This window comes from Scomber scombrus, chromosome 10 (assembly GCF_963691925.1).
Source record: "Scomber scombrus chromosome 10, fScoSco1.1, whole genome shotgun sequence".
NCBI classification, from domain to species: Eukaryota; Metazoa; Chordata; class Actinopteri; order Scombriformes; family Scombridae; genus Scomber; species Scomber scombrus.
This window is the reverse complement of record NC_084979.1, coordinates 6,066,029-6,080,798: the sequence shown is the minus strand read 5'-3', so window position 1 is coordinate 6,080,798 and position 14,770 is coordinate 6,066,029. Positions and strand designations below refer to the sequence as shown.

Here is a 14,770-nt window from a genome sequence, read left to right as displayed (position 1 = left end):
TATTATCCAGACTCACATGGTGACAGCTTGCTGGAGAAGAGAAACTCAAACAAGCTGGATAGAATTAAGCAAATAAAATAAAGATATGTAAGAAAACTAAGAAATATATAGAGAAAAGGAGGAAAACTGAAACGAGGACAGTAACTATCTTTTCTTACTTTCTGAGCACTGCACTGGAACCCATTAGCACTGCCAAATGTGTGTTCTGTAATGCTACCCTTGGATCCTCACTGGGTATTTAGTGCATTTACACCTTCCTGATAAATCAGAGCATTAATGCCAACTGGCAAGAGGATCAATAGTATAGTACATATAGTACATTTACTCTGGCTTTTTTATTGAAAAGAGCAAAGCTGACTAAATTCTTAGCTTTAAACACAAAATGAAGTCTTGAAACTGAAATATACACTCAGTCTCAGTTTCAGTGCTTTTTACTAAATGTGCAATTCATTAAACTTTTCTCCTCATTTTCCTCTAACATTACCCCATTTCCTTTAGATTACTGTCAACATATTGCAATGTACTGTCTTTAACTTTAGTGTAAACTGTGGTTTCATGTTAAATCCTTTCCAGCATTCTGTATTTTAGAGGATGAAACTAACAGCTGGTTGAAATACAGGACAGGAAAAGTAAATACCATCATATGTATTGTTGTGCTTCTCTGCAGTGTTGGGAAGTAACTAGTTACATGTAACGGCGTTATGTAATTTAATTACAAAATAAATGTAAGTGTAATCCGACACAGTTACTGAAAAAAACCGTGTCATTAAATTATAGTTACTGATGAAAATGTTCATGAACTAAGGAGGTTACATCTGAAGTCAGACCTTTAAGATTTTGCTCAGGAGGGTTTTTTCCTCTTTTTAAAATAATTAACATGTTACTGAATACATATATTACTGCTTTTAATTCTTTGAAATCAATATTTTTTAATATTCCGTGAATAAATCATGATGTGGGCTTATTTGGAGCACACATGGGCTTAAATGGTGTCACAGTACCAATTAGTACCATGCTAGACTTTAGACTTTTTTCATCAAATATCTTTATTTTATATTCTAAAATCTACATGAACTAATGAATACATTTTCAAAAGAGAGATAAATCTTGCTTTATAAGAAATGATCTCCCTTATAAATCATGAAAAACAGCTGAACTTAGATTTTGGTGCTTAATGGGAACATTTACCCTAACAGCTGAAAACATTAGTTAGAAAATGAGAAAAGTCATCAAATGTAATAACATTTACATTACATTGATTAAGTAATTGAATTAGTAACATTACTTATTACATTTTAAATAGAGTAACTAGTAATCTGTAACCTATTACATTTCTAAAGTAACCTTCCCAACCCTGCTTCTCTGATGAACCTTCTGTGTGATTTGATAAAGATGTTTCCACTTTGTGTGCTGTCCTGCAGAATTTCGTGTTAGGAGTTTTTCTGACTAAAACTTGGAAAACTGGGAAATAGTGAAGACAGTTGAGAAAATAAAATACTGTAATATATGTTTAGTTTCATTCAAAATCTGATGCAAAACAGTGAAAGAGTCTCAGATCACTGACCTAAAGAGAGAGCAGCTACAAAGGCCGTGGTGATGCTGCTGGCACACAGAACAGCTGCCTGGTCCAGTTCAACCCCCCCTCTGGAAATAGCCCCTAAACACACCGCTGCCACTGCAGCCAGGAAGCCCACAACTGTGGCTTGAACCTGCAGAATGTGAAAAAAGGGCATTATCATAAGATTCAGCTATTGTACAATATCGCAATGAATGTGACATTGATTAAATCACTTCATCATTTGGTCTCACAAACATCAGAAAACAATGAAAAATGCCTGAAACAAAAGAGGCAAAAGTGACATCTTATGCTATCCAGGCAACAGTACACATTTATGATGATATAAAACAGAGAAATGGATACTTTAGTTCCAGCTTCTCCACTGTGACGATTTACTGCTGTGCTTGAAAAATGACTGAAAAAATTCATTGATTTAAATAGTTGCCGATTAATTTTCTATCCATCATTACTGAACATTTTCACCATTTAAATGTCACCATTATTTTCCCAAACATGGAACCTGATAACACAGTGATGATTTGGTTCCTTCCTGTATTTTTTAATTACCATTAGATATCTAATGTGAAAACTTTATCCCTGTCTGCAGCTTATATTAATAGTAGAAGAAGTCATATTAAAATTCTTATATTTTGTTTAATATAATATTAAATTCATCACCAACTATTTTGATAATTGATAAATCGTTTTAAGTCATTTTTTAAAGATGAAAATGTCCAAATTCTCTGATTCAAACATACTAAATGTGAATATTTTCAGGTTTCTTCAGTCTTCTATGAAAGTAAACTGAATATCTTTGGAGTGTGGACTGTTGGTCAGGACAAAACTATACATTTGATGACATCATCTTTTGGGAAACAGTGATGGACATTTTTCTCCAAAGAGGGACCAAGCCTTCTCTGTCTGAGCCTGTCAGTTAAATCTCTTCTTAAAACTCAATTTTATGAAAGGCCTTCTTATAGTTTAACTGACTGTATTCTTCATCCTTTTTATGTTTTAATTCTACATTTTATCACTATTTCATGGTTTTGACTAGTGTTGGTTTTAGTTTTATGATTTGATGTTTTATCATCTTAACTGACTGAACTTTTATCAGAACTATTAATATTGCTCTTTCTGTTTTATTTGATTTTATGGAGAGCACTTGGTAACATTCTTTTTGAAAAGTTCTATATTAATAAAGTTATTATTATAATTATTATAATAGTTTTTTAATTGTTTCTTATTTTAATGACATTTTATAGACCAAACATCAATTCATCAAGTAAATGATCAACAGGTAAATTGATAATTGAAAATAATTGTTAATTGCAGCCCTATAGTAATATATAGATTTCTTGTAAATATACAATTTGAGTATAGCTGAGACACTACTAACACCCATAACACTAAACTACTACACAATTCATTAGACATCAGATACCTAGAAATAAAGTAGCTCAGTGATTCACTTGATTCCTCATTTGCCCCAAAAAGGTGAACACATAGAGTAACTGAGTTTCCAGTCTTCAGTATGTTACCTGTATAAGAGCCAGATTGCTGCACACCATGGTCCACTGTTTGTCAGGGTCGTCCATTTGGCCCGTGTTGGCCTAAAGACAAACAGATACCACCAGTTAATTTAATCATGTTTAACTTTCAATCATTCAAGTTATATAAGTTTAAAGAAATGACAAACATGTTGATCTGGATAATACATTCCTCATTTCCAAACATGAAGCTGAATAAATACATATGTTTCCCCTTATATGCTGTCAAAAGCAATGCTAAATGATGAACGCCACTGCTGAGATTTTTACATTATACATGCGAACCACGCACACCCGATTGCAAACCAGAGTCCTTCTGGAGGTCCACAAAGTGCCTCCGGAGTCTTTCTGGTGTCAAAAGCTCCTCTTAAACATGAATAAAACTCTGGAACAGTTCCAAACTACTTTAAACTTATTTCACTGCTGGAAAAAAATCTTGGAGGAAACACTGAGTCTCTGATTGTTTGACCGCTTGTATTTCTTGCCCTGCTGGACTCTACAGTACCAATGTCACCATGCTCTCAGATCTGAGCTATGAGGTTGATGAGTAAAATGTTATCATAACCTATGAGTAGGTCACTGTGATGGGATAGGACCTCAGTGTCATTCTACATGATTTAACATCTGGTGATCATGCTTGATCTCACCTCTAGAAACCATTTCATTGTTCAAGTCGTTTTACGCTGTTGCAATTAGACCGATATACAGCTCAAACTGAGCTGAAAAACAAACATTAGTTTTCCATGGTATTAGATGATATTAACAGGTTTAAATAATACATTCCTCTTATGTGAGTTAATATGAGTAATGTAGTAAGTAGGAAAAAAGACAGTGTTGTGTAACAGCTATGATATTGCATGAGGGTGGTTTCACATTTTTTCAAGTGTGTCTTCATTCAACATTCACATGCTCATATATAGACTGAGACGCTTTTTGGGTTGCTGTCCTAACATTATTCCAGTTTAAGTGATGGAGGGACAAAATCTCACACACACATTCAGTGGATATCTTCCCAAGTAAGTGCTGAGCTGCAGTGGAGTGACAATAACACAAAGATAATGTGGCATTTCAGTTTGTTCTTCAATTGTAATTGTAACTTATTACATTTGATTACTTTTCTAACTAATGTTTTCAGCTGTTAGGGTAAGTGTTCCCATTCAGTACCAAAATCAGCAAAAGTTCAGCTGTTTTTCATGTTTACTGACATGATTTATAAGGGTAAGGGGTAAGTATAAACAAAATATTGATTTCAAAGAATTAAAAAGTAACTGTAATTTAATAACATATTTTTTTCTTAGTAACTGTAACAGATGACAGTTACATTTATTTTGTAATTAAATTACATAACGTTTCATGTAACTAGTTACTCCCCAGCACTGTATATGTTTCACCCAGGCATGCCATACATTGATTTTTCAAGACAAGTTAGACTATTCAGGAATGCCATGTGAGTAGTATACATGGAGAGAGAGAAGAGAACTAAATTATTATTTTTTCTTTTTTTATCTTTATGTCCGGAAGTTTTAAAACAAGAGCCTTCGTAAAGTCAGAAACTGTATTGATAATGCCAAACGTCATTTTCATTAATCACTTTTTACTGAATGTAACGTGTTTTATATCAGCAGCAGCTTTCATTCAGGCAATGACATCACTGATATACTGATGCGTATCCATAATGGATCACAGAGAAACAGCTATCTTTGTACAGAGTTGGTAAACTTAATATCTGAATGTTGTTTTAAGACTGACTTGAAATACAATGAACCTACAGTATGATTTAACACCTAGCTCTTCTTACAGCAGTGGAGAGTCGAGCAGCCAGGGTCATCTCCAGGTTTCCTTTCAGTCCAACCAGCGCAGGCACCAGGATGAACACCTCTGTGATCACCTTAAACACCTCCCAGTGCTGCAACACAAAAATGAAACATTGTTTAGACAGATACAGACCATCGCTCAAAAAACACAAACGGACACCATCGTCACCAATCTTCCAGGTCCTCCTGTTAATCATGGCATATATTTTAATTTGAAAAAACATCAGTGTCATCTCCACTAAAACAGATATACCCTCTGAGTTAGCCATGCAAATTTAAAGCAATAAAGTCCTGAATGCCGGGAAAAAGTCTTTAACCCTCACACACAGTAGCTAGATTCATCATTAATGAAGCTCTCAGAAAGCAGAGAAAGTTTATTCTTAATTCTTTGTATTACATGTGACGAATGTAACAGTATTCTTTTTGAATTTTTGAATAAATATGGGTCAAACACTCTTAACACCCTAATCCTAATCCTAACCCATTAAGAGAAGTCATCAGATGTCAGGCTAAAAAGTACAAAGTATTTAGGGTGTTTTAACTGCTCTCAAATATAAAAATGGGTCAAATGTGACCCTGAACAGTAGGCTATGTGAGGGTTAATCCAGGAGATTAAGGACGTCTGATTGGTCCAAAGTGGGTGCAATGTAGATGTAAGGTAGAGTTCAGGTGGGGAGAGAGAGAATGAGAGGGGCCATTATGGTGAGAACTGCTACAGAGGGTATTTTTCACATATTTAATCAATAGTCAGACGTGTAAACAATTGATTATCAGTTAATCATTAACAATATATGAAAAACACTGGATGTTTCTCCATTATTATTATTATTGTTATTAACAACTGATATGACCTGTTTGACACAAAATCAGAGTAGGCTACAATAGTAATTACTTCAATAAACAGATTAAATAAACAACAAGTTGAATGATAAATGAAATAACACAGAATTAATGACTTAGCTCCAACTCTGGTTCATCACTAGCCAGAAAAAATCTTGAGCATTAAATACAGTAAAAGATTGCTGGGATCTATCATCTTCATTAGAGCAAATAATTAGACCAGTGTTGGACATCTAGTCAATTAATTAACATTTCATCAAAACTGCTGCAACCTTTCTGGGAAGCTACCATCTTATATCACAGCTATGCTCCACTGGTCCTCTGGATTACATCACACTCAGTATAATTACTGACTCTGACTTAGTCCTAAATTTGTACTGAAGATCTGCTTTTATGTTGTATGCTCCGACTGCCTGAAGCTGATAATTTAATAATCCTTTGATATTTAAAATCTATGATCACGAACCACTAGACTTCTGTTTGCACGTTTTAATTCATTTGTTTTATATCTTGTATATTTAACTGTACTTATACCACTGATTTTCTTTCTTTTTTTATACTTGACATCATTGTAAATTTGTGCCAGCCCTCAATGACTTTCTTCAAGTTTAAATAAAAGATAACACATATATTTTATGATGTGATGTGAAAGGTTTTAGTTATTACGCATGTATTTGTTTTAAAAGCATCTACACATTTTGAGACTATATTTGTAGATATTGATATTGTAATAAATGAAAGGCATGTTTGTGTCTTTAGAACACATGTATTAATTTATTTATCTATTTCATTTTTCAAGGAGGTGAGGATGGGGTGAGGAGGGGGTGAATCTCACCTATGTGCTAGGGCCAGGAAATAAGTACATCACATATTCTAGTCTAACCCAGTAGCCTACTTTCCCTCTTTCCACATCTCTGAGCATCGCCTTTGACGCCACGCCATAACACACAGGTTCACTGGGTTTACAAGACGTACAGTTCACAGAGTCTGCCTCATATTTTTCTGACTACAACTCCCAGTTGGCAGGTCCAAGACGCTTTAGATCTGTAAATAGATTCACATGTAAAAAGGACAATGCGGCTGCCAAGAGTGGAGTGATGTGGAGCAGAGGCAGGGAAGGGAAGGGAAGAAGGGAGGGAATAGATGAGAGGAGGGAGTGGCAGAGAAGGCCGGAACAAGGGAAGGAGAGGGAAGAAGGGAGGGAATAGATGAGAGGAGGGAGTGGCAGAGAAGGCCGGAACAAGGGAAGGAGAGGGAAGAAGCCGACGACGGATGTACAGTTTTGGCTTGGATCAAAACAAACAGAACGCCGGCACTCACAGATCAATAGTCTTCTAATTTATTGTGGGCAAAAACGAATGTGTTTCATGGAACTGGAGGATGTCAGAATACACCTAAATTCTAGCATGTCAACTATAAAATTATCATTAAGTACAGAGGATAGAATCTGTGTCATTGTAGAGGAACATCTCAATACTAGAGTCTATAGAAAACAGACTGATAGAAACACACTTTTTATATGTGTTTCTATATACTCTTCAAATGGTACAGATTACTTAGTGGTCATATTGCTCTTAATTTGTTTTGCTATATTTTAACTTTTTTAAATATTTATTTTGATGTATTTTTTCTATGTTCTCTTGATAAATTTAAACTATCTGGACTAACAGGATCATATAGCTCCTTATTATTGATTTTATTTATTCATTTCCTTTTACATGCTATATGTCCCCATTATAGACAACTCTTGCTTCAGAGATGTTTCTGTTAACTAAGTCGTTTGAACCCATAGATTATTCATTATTGCAGTTTGGACAATTTTAAGTAAAGACTCATTTTGTTACTATTTTTCCTCAATCAAGGTCATAGATAATGTAAATTGTGAAGGTTATTTATTTATAATGTTTTGTGGGGTTTTTTTTTGTATAGTTCTTAATAAATGGTCTCTTGCTATAAGTTATGTATATATGACTCAAGTCATTGTTTTTCTGATCATTGTGGTCATAGGTCCTTCATTAGGAGAGCAGTTCATTCACAGATGGATCCTATTATGCAATTATGTTTTGCTGATTGGTATTTGAACTTCACTTGCTTTTTATATAAACTGCCATTTAGATTACTCTGATGATGGCTTCTAGCTGAGACGTGTTCCAACCTCCATCAAATTCCTAAACAATGCTGCTTGAGGCCGAAGATTGTGCAATAATGTAATAGTGCTTTTATTATGGTGATCTTTTAGCATGTGTTTTTCCACATTTGTGTATGTCTGGTTGTGTGCAATGTTATGGGATATCTGCAATACTGTTATGTAATTGTTGTTGGGATGGTATGGCTGGTGATGTACTGTTTGTTGTCATTGTGGCTGTCAAGGCATTTATGGCGCAGTTGCCGAGTCCAAGACAAATTTCCCTAAGCGGGACAATAAAGTATATTGTATTGTATTGTTCATTCTTGCCTACAATAAATAACATGCCTATTGATCTGTGAGCACTTACATAGAAACACCCTTGAATATGTAATATCCTATAGTATTAATTCATTTAACCATCACAGACCAGGACAAGCTTCGCTACAAGGCAACTTACAATGACTACTCATGATGCATTATTTTAAGAGCTAGTGTGCAGAAAAGTACCCATTTGACCCACTTTAAAACCCAAATCCCATAGAGTGCTTTGTTGTGTCTGCAAATGTGTCCTTCTGTGAACTTGACAAGATTAATTTCAGCGGTAAATACGCCAGCATTTGGAGAAAAGCACTTTTAAAAAAGGACGAGGTATGCAAATAACTCGATAAGCTCCTTAGCTAGCCTGCGCGAGAATACAGTACATGCTCGTCCTTCACCAGTCATTGGTTCTATTAAGAGTCGATGATGTGAGTCTGTTAGTCGATGATGACAGAAATCCAGTCCTTCAACATAAACCCAATGCAGTTCAATCAATTTGTCTATTCAACGCGGATAGTTTTTGGTGGCCATAAGCCCAGAAAATATCTTGGGTTAAATGACACCAGGTCAAATATTGAAGTCCATGGGCGACCAGTGGACATTACAGCTAACAAGTTGAACAAACATACACACCATTTTATGATGATGTATGCTTGTTCCCATGCTGATAAAGTGAAAATGGTTCCTTAGTAATATCAATAGTTTGCTTAGCTTTGTTAAGATCATGCAGGTGACCCTAACCCTAACCACTGTTGTAGATACTCATTGATCTTACAATATGGATAATAAACCCCATGAACATGTTTTACCTTTTCAGAGAGACATTGAAGAAGCCCTTAATGAGATATTGCATGAGACTTAAACACCCATAATAGAGCGGAGCACAATGAGACAAATCAAGGGTAGAGCCATCTCAACCAATGAGATAACCATTTTTATAACACCAGCTTTAATATGTCAAGTGCTGGTGCTGGGGTGGGGGGTGTTTGAGGGGGGGATGGTGAGCCGTCGAGGTTGTGTGGGTCTATTTATACACATCACTCTCCGGCTGTGGACTGGTAGGTCTAGCTAACAGCTGTCATATTGGAAGGTTATCATGGGACATGGCCCACTTCTGCTGTAATACTGCTTCGGCTGTCTGAGTCTGAAGGGCTAGCAGCCAAGATAACTAAACACAGTGCTACTCTATCTCTCAGGAGAGGGAAAAAAACAATGTTTATGAAGTGTTTGCTTTTATTGTCAATATTTTTAAGTGCTTCTCATCGTTAAAGACATTATTATTCTATCATCAGCATGTGTAGTCAGTTATTTTTAGAGCAGTTTATGGAAAATGTTAGACTCCCACCAATGTAAGAAATACTGGAAAAGCTGCAAGCAATGTGGACCATCTTTCGCTGATCTTTGTGCACTTGCAGCTACATTACATGATATTGAGACATTATTCATTTAATAATTAGTTTCTTGAACCTCTCCCTTTCTCTAGCCTCACCTCTTTCTATATCTGTCATCACTCATCCTCCAAATACCTTTAAATCAACTGCTCGCTTTAATTCCAAGGTCCTCCTGACACGTCTAAATCTGATTTAGAAAGCTCAGAGAAGCTTAGAGAGGTGGATGTTAACCCTTTGTAGGTCTGCTCAATCGTTTGGTAGAGGTCACTTTGTTTCATGATATCTAGTTAAAAACAAAATCTATTTAACCCAAACTTTTTGGGCAATCTTTACCACTTGTATGAGGTATGTAATGCACAAAAAGACCATCAGATCGTGTTATGGTTGCTAGACACAGGTTGTGCTAGTGTATAGGTGTATAAACGAAGAATAACAAATCCTGCTGGAGACATTTTTGAAAATGAGTTTCATTTTTTCATCTTGTACATGAACAGAATGAGTCTCTAACGTGTTTTTTAAAGAGTTTTGAACAAATTAGATCTGAATGAGGTCTGTAAAACATCACATTTAGGCTCAATGAGAAAACAAATCCATGTTTTATGTTGTCATGGCCTCAAAGAGGTAGGAAAAGCAACAAAAAAAAAAGATTTTTTTAAAATAGCACTTTCTTGGTGTGACCTACAAAGGGTTAAGCGAGGCTCCATCTGTTGAGCAGAATACAACACTATCAACGGGGATGAGTCAGGGATGGTAAAACTACTATATAGTACCATACAGTAGGGAAATCAATATTTCCATCTATCCATCCACTCATACACCCATTTATTCATCCAGTTATTTGTCTGTTGTGTTCCATCTTCCATCCATTTGTGCATTTATTGAATTCCATCGAATCATGCATCAACCATTTACTCATCACTCCTTCCGCAAATAAAATCTAAATAGTAAATTGGCTGCATTTGTATTGCGTTTTTATCCATTTGTATCACATTTTTATCCAGCCATTTATACTGGCACACCAACGGCAATGGCTCACTCTACCTGTTGAGTCACAGCTACATTTATTACGAAGACTCATGCATATGTGGTCAGAGAGCAGCCAGAGTTTTAATAAAGATGGGTTAGATGGATGGCTAATGTATTATATATAATAAAAGGCCATGTCAGTCTGACCCTAATTTGTTCTTTTGGTTATGGAACGAAGCTAACTTTGGCCTATCTCACCCCAGCAGCAGGTAAAGTTAATATGTGTCTCACTCACCTCTATATATCTGACATAACCTTGCATTCATTTACATGCCAAACTCATACCAAACTCTTTTGTTAAGGTCAATCCATCCATTCACTCATCCATACGGCTGGGTATGGAACCTCAGTGCATTTTCAGCACAGATCAAAATGTGCCCATAGCACTGAGTATCAAAAACTGTAAAGTATGGAACGTTGGCATATGCTTGCTCAGATTCATGGTCCTCTTTCTGTCAAATTACCATTCACTAAACTTCTCCCTCAAACAGTGATCATCCAATCATAGCTTAGAAAAACAAAACTAGGCATGATGGACCTGTAAAGGGTTGTATTTCCCAACATTTTGAAGTGGTGTGAAATGGGCTCTAGAAATGGTATCTCAAGAGTTTTAGAGGGTGTTTCTTTCGCCTTTCCTAAACCTGAAATACATTAGGTTTGATTTAAACAGCATGTTTATCTGCTCTAATGTAAATTTCAAACGTTAGCATGCCAGGCTGTATTATTGCTATATTAGTGGCCTAGTGTTGCTTCCCAAGCCAAGAAGCTTACCATTAACTAACTATTATTTTTCAGAGTTACATGTTACAAATCCCTATTCCGGAGTGGACCATTAATGGCGTGGAAGCTAAGATGCTTCTAAATCAGAGTTTAGAGCAACAATAGCAGCTCTGCGCTGCTTTGGGATTAAATGAGGTTTATAGTCCAGCATATCCAATCACACTCAGAGACAGCTTTGTATTTGCTAAATGGTGCACTATACATTTACATTCCACCTTTTTATTTGTATGTGTACATGTATCCACTATGTAGTACCCTGAAAATTCCCCAATCGAACAAAAAAAAAAGGTCTATATATTCTATAGACGCAAATATTACCTTTGTGTTATTCCACAGACGACAATGATGACGAAAATGGTAATTAGTGAAATCTCACAGCTCACTATTGAGTGACTATTATAGAAGGAGTAGTGAATGAGTGAACGAGGGAGTGATTTCGGACACAGCCATAGTCTTCATCCTCAAAACCTTTTCTCTTGTTAACCGAAACATAATATATTAAGCATTCAAAAAGGTTGATGTTAAAACAACGTGTATTTAAATAACATTTGAATTAAAGTATGGTACTACAATACTATAGCTATCTAGCTTTTTCACCTAACCCTTTTCATCCATCTATCAATCTCTCAAAAGGTTTACCAATAGTATTTCTTAGCTTTTCATACTTGTATGAGGTCCATAACGATACCAGCGGAGACCATTCCCAGACCTGACACCAGGTATGGCACGATGACCTGGGCAGCAATGAGCCAGGAGCTCTCTGGTAGGAAACCATGTTCTGAGCGTGTCAACTTCCATGTCACGCCACGTAACTTCTTGCCCTGGTAGCGTAGCTCTACTTCCAGTCGAGTCACCACCATGTTGAATGAAGGGTTAATTGAGTACTAAGTTTGATGTATAGTTATCCCATGGTAATTGTAACTGCATTGCAAACGTAACAGATGTGGGTTTAGTTGAAGCAATATGTCCAAAAAAGCTTGGCTGGATTTTCACCTGTCTGTAAGACTGAGGAGTGAGCCAGGTGAATGCTGAACAAGAAACAAATCAATATTTTTGGTTTTAAAAAAGAGGCCAAGGGCAAATGTTTTCAAGCAGTCACTAAGGCCTTTCTTGAAAAACTGAGAGACAGAGTTGATGAATGCGTCATTGTTCAAGTCCCAAAGGCTTGCTTTTCTTGAATCATTCTTGACGACGCGGATGTAAATCGATCAGCTTACGTTTACCCTTTTGACATCTGAGGAAAACCAAGGAAGAAAGTAATCAGCTACTACCATGTCTTCAATAAAAGTGAGATCAAGTAAAACAAGCAAAGGACTATCACTTAATGTTGTGTCTGTTCCAATTAATTATTTTTTTTCTTTCTCAGAGAAAATCAAATTTAAAGGCTTTAAACTGGAGGGCAATGGAGCTTGGCATCTTTTGCTCAGTGGTGAGTCAGCAGTGATGAGGTATCCATTTGTCAGCACCACTGGAGAACACAATCATTAACACCATTTCTGATTCATAGGTCACGATGTTCTGTATACACACAGATGCTCCACGTCTGCGGTCGTCAGGTGAACAGGTACTAAAGTCTTTAGCGCAAGTGCCAGAGTATCTCTAACTGACCTGTTTTTTTAAGCAAAGGTTAGTAAGACAGATTTGACATCAACACAGAGGTTAACGACAGTGAACCTGACAATGAAGTGTTCAGATTTCAAGTCCAATTGCTTTGATTTACTCCTGAATCCATTAGATGTAGTTCACAGTCCTTTTTATCAAGTTTAATGTTTGTTGGAATAATCTATTTGATCCCATCTGACCTCCTGCGTAAGGGCATAGCTGTATCTTCCAAATGAAAGTGGTACTCGTCGTGACAACCGGATGACCAAGAATACGTAGAATAGTCCAAAAGGTCTCGAGAGTTAGAAGCAGCAGGATCCTTTTAGCTGTGATAATGTGTTCTTTGTCCCTCCAGCTCCTCTCTTTTGGAAGGCTCGCGCAAGGTTAAAGATGAAATCAAAAAGAGCTCCGTAATGTCAATAAGACATCTTAAAAAGGTCTGCTGACAAGATGCAGCAGCCGGCTTTCTGGCAGACTGGAGTGCTCCTTTCCTCCTGTCAGCATCAGGGTAGTCCTGCTCCCTCCGCTCTGCTCTGCTGTGACGTAGCATAGATAGAGGCAGGGCTGTCTGCACTGCCTGACATGCAAACTCATGAGGGAAACGACCGGCTTACCGGCTCACACTACCGCTTTCCCTGTTGCTTTTTTCTGCCTCTCATCCTACCCTCCTTCTTGCCATGTGACATCCCTCTTCCTACGTCGCAGGTCTCTCTGCATTCTTCTCCCTCTCATCCCTCTTTTTAAAATCTTCCTCTGTATCGTGACTCATTCTTTTTTCTCAATCCGTTCCCTCCATCTCTACCTCGGTTCCACCTGCTGTTTTTGTGCTGTGATCCTGACGCAGGTCCTTATACTATATTTCCTTACTCTGTAATTCTACATGTAAGACCAAACAAACACATACTATTGAGACTTCATTGATTTAAAATTCACTAGTACATTTCTTTTAGGGTAAAATAGCATTTATTGTCCCCGAAGGAAAATTTGTCTTGGACCATGAAAGCACGCAGAGCTGCTTCTATCAGTCACGACAAAGACCACACAACATGTAACAGCCATCAAAAGAACAGATCATACAAAGATAACAAGATAAAAGATGTACTAAATCAATAATATAGACGAACATAAGGACTAACAGCAGAGAGATAAAGCACATGTGCCCCTTTTGCATCTTTAATGCTTTCACTTTTGTCATGTCATGGTGATGGCGTTCTGTTGGCGTGTGAGCTCGGTAGCTGCAATTTTAGAACTTCTAAAAGCATTAAAATGGTCCTTCTTGACCTTAGAAATAGTAGTTTGACAAAACACTACTTCCACTCAAGACTCTGTAGTTGTACTTTTAGACAGCGAGCAGTTACCACGGCAGCTGTCACACAGTAATGTAACATTCTGTATTATAAATCAGCGGGAAACAAGCTGCTGCCCAGCCTTGTTGCTCCACGACTGTTTCTCCTTAATGGTGTGTTTGCTTGTGAAATGATGTAGGCTATAATTCAACTCAGAGACCAGTAAAATCAGCTCCTGTGTCCTGTTTCTTATGTTCTAAGCTTCTCAGGTTGCCGTGGTCATACGATGAGCCACAGCGGGAAGGTTGTAAAACGCTGAACCAAAGCGGCAAATAGCTGTGCACGTTACAAGCCCACAAATGCAAAATTATTAATTTTTCTTGCCTACACAACCTCGTCATGTGTCATTTGAATGCATACATAAAATAGACATGAATATAGACTTTGGTTCTCGTCACTAAACCAAGTAAAGGTCGTAAC

At 36.9% G+C, this 14,770-nt stretch overlaps 1 protein-coding gene across 2 annotated transcripts in view; it reads right to left on the bottom strand.

The window, feature by feature from the left end:
• The window catches only part of LOC133987822 (solute carrier family 41 member 1-like), an 82,479-nt gene that overhangs the window by 15,372 nt on the left and 52,337 nt on the right, over positions 1 to 14,770 (bottom strand). For both annotated transcript variants that reach the window (XM_062427283.1, XM_062427282.1), the window contains exons 3-5: positions 4,904 to 5,011; positions 3,097 to 3,168; positions 1,565 to 1,709 (exon numbers count right to left, since the gene is read on the bottom strand). In XM_062427283.1, coding sequence (XP_062283267.1) covers positions 1,565 to 1,709; positions 3,097 to 3,168; positions 4,904 to 5,011 — 325 coding nt within the window. The remainder of the gene's footprint in view (positions 1 to 1,564; positions 1,710 to 3,096; positions 3,169 to 4,903; positions 5,012 to 14,770) is intronic.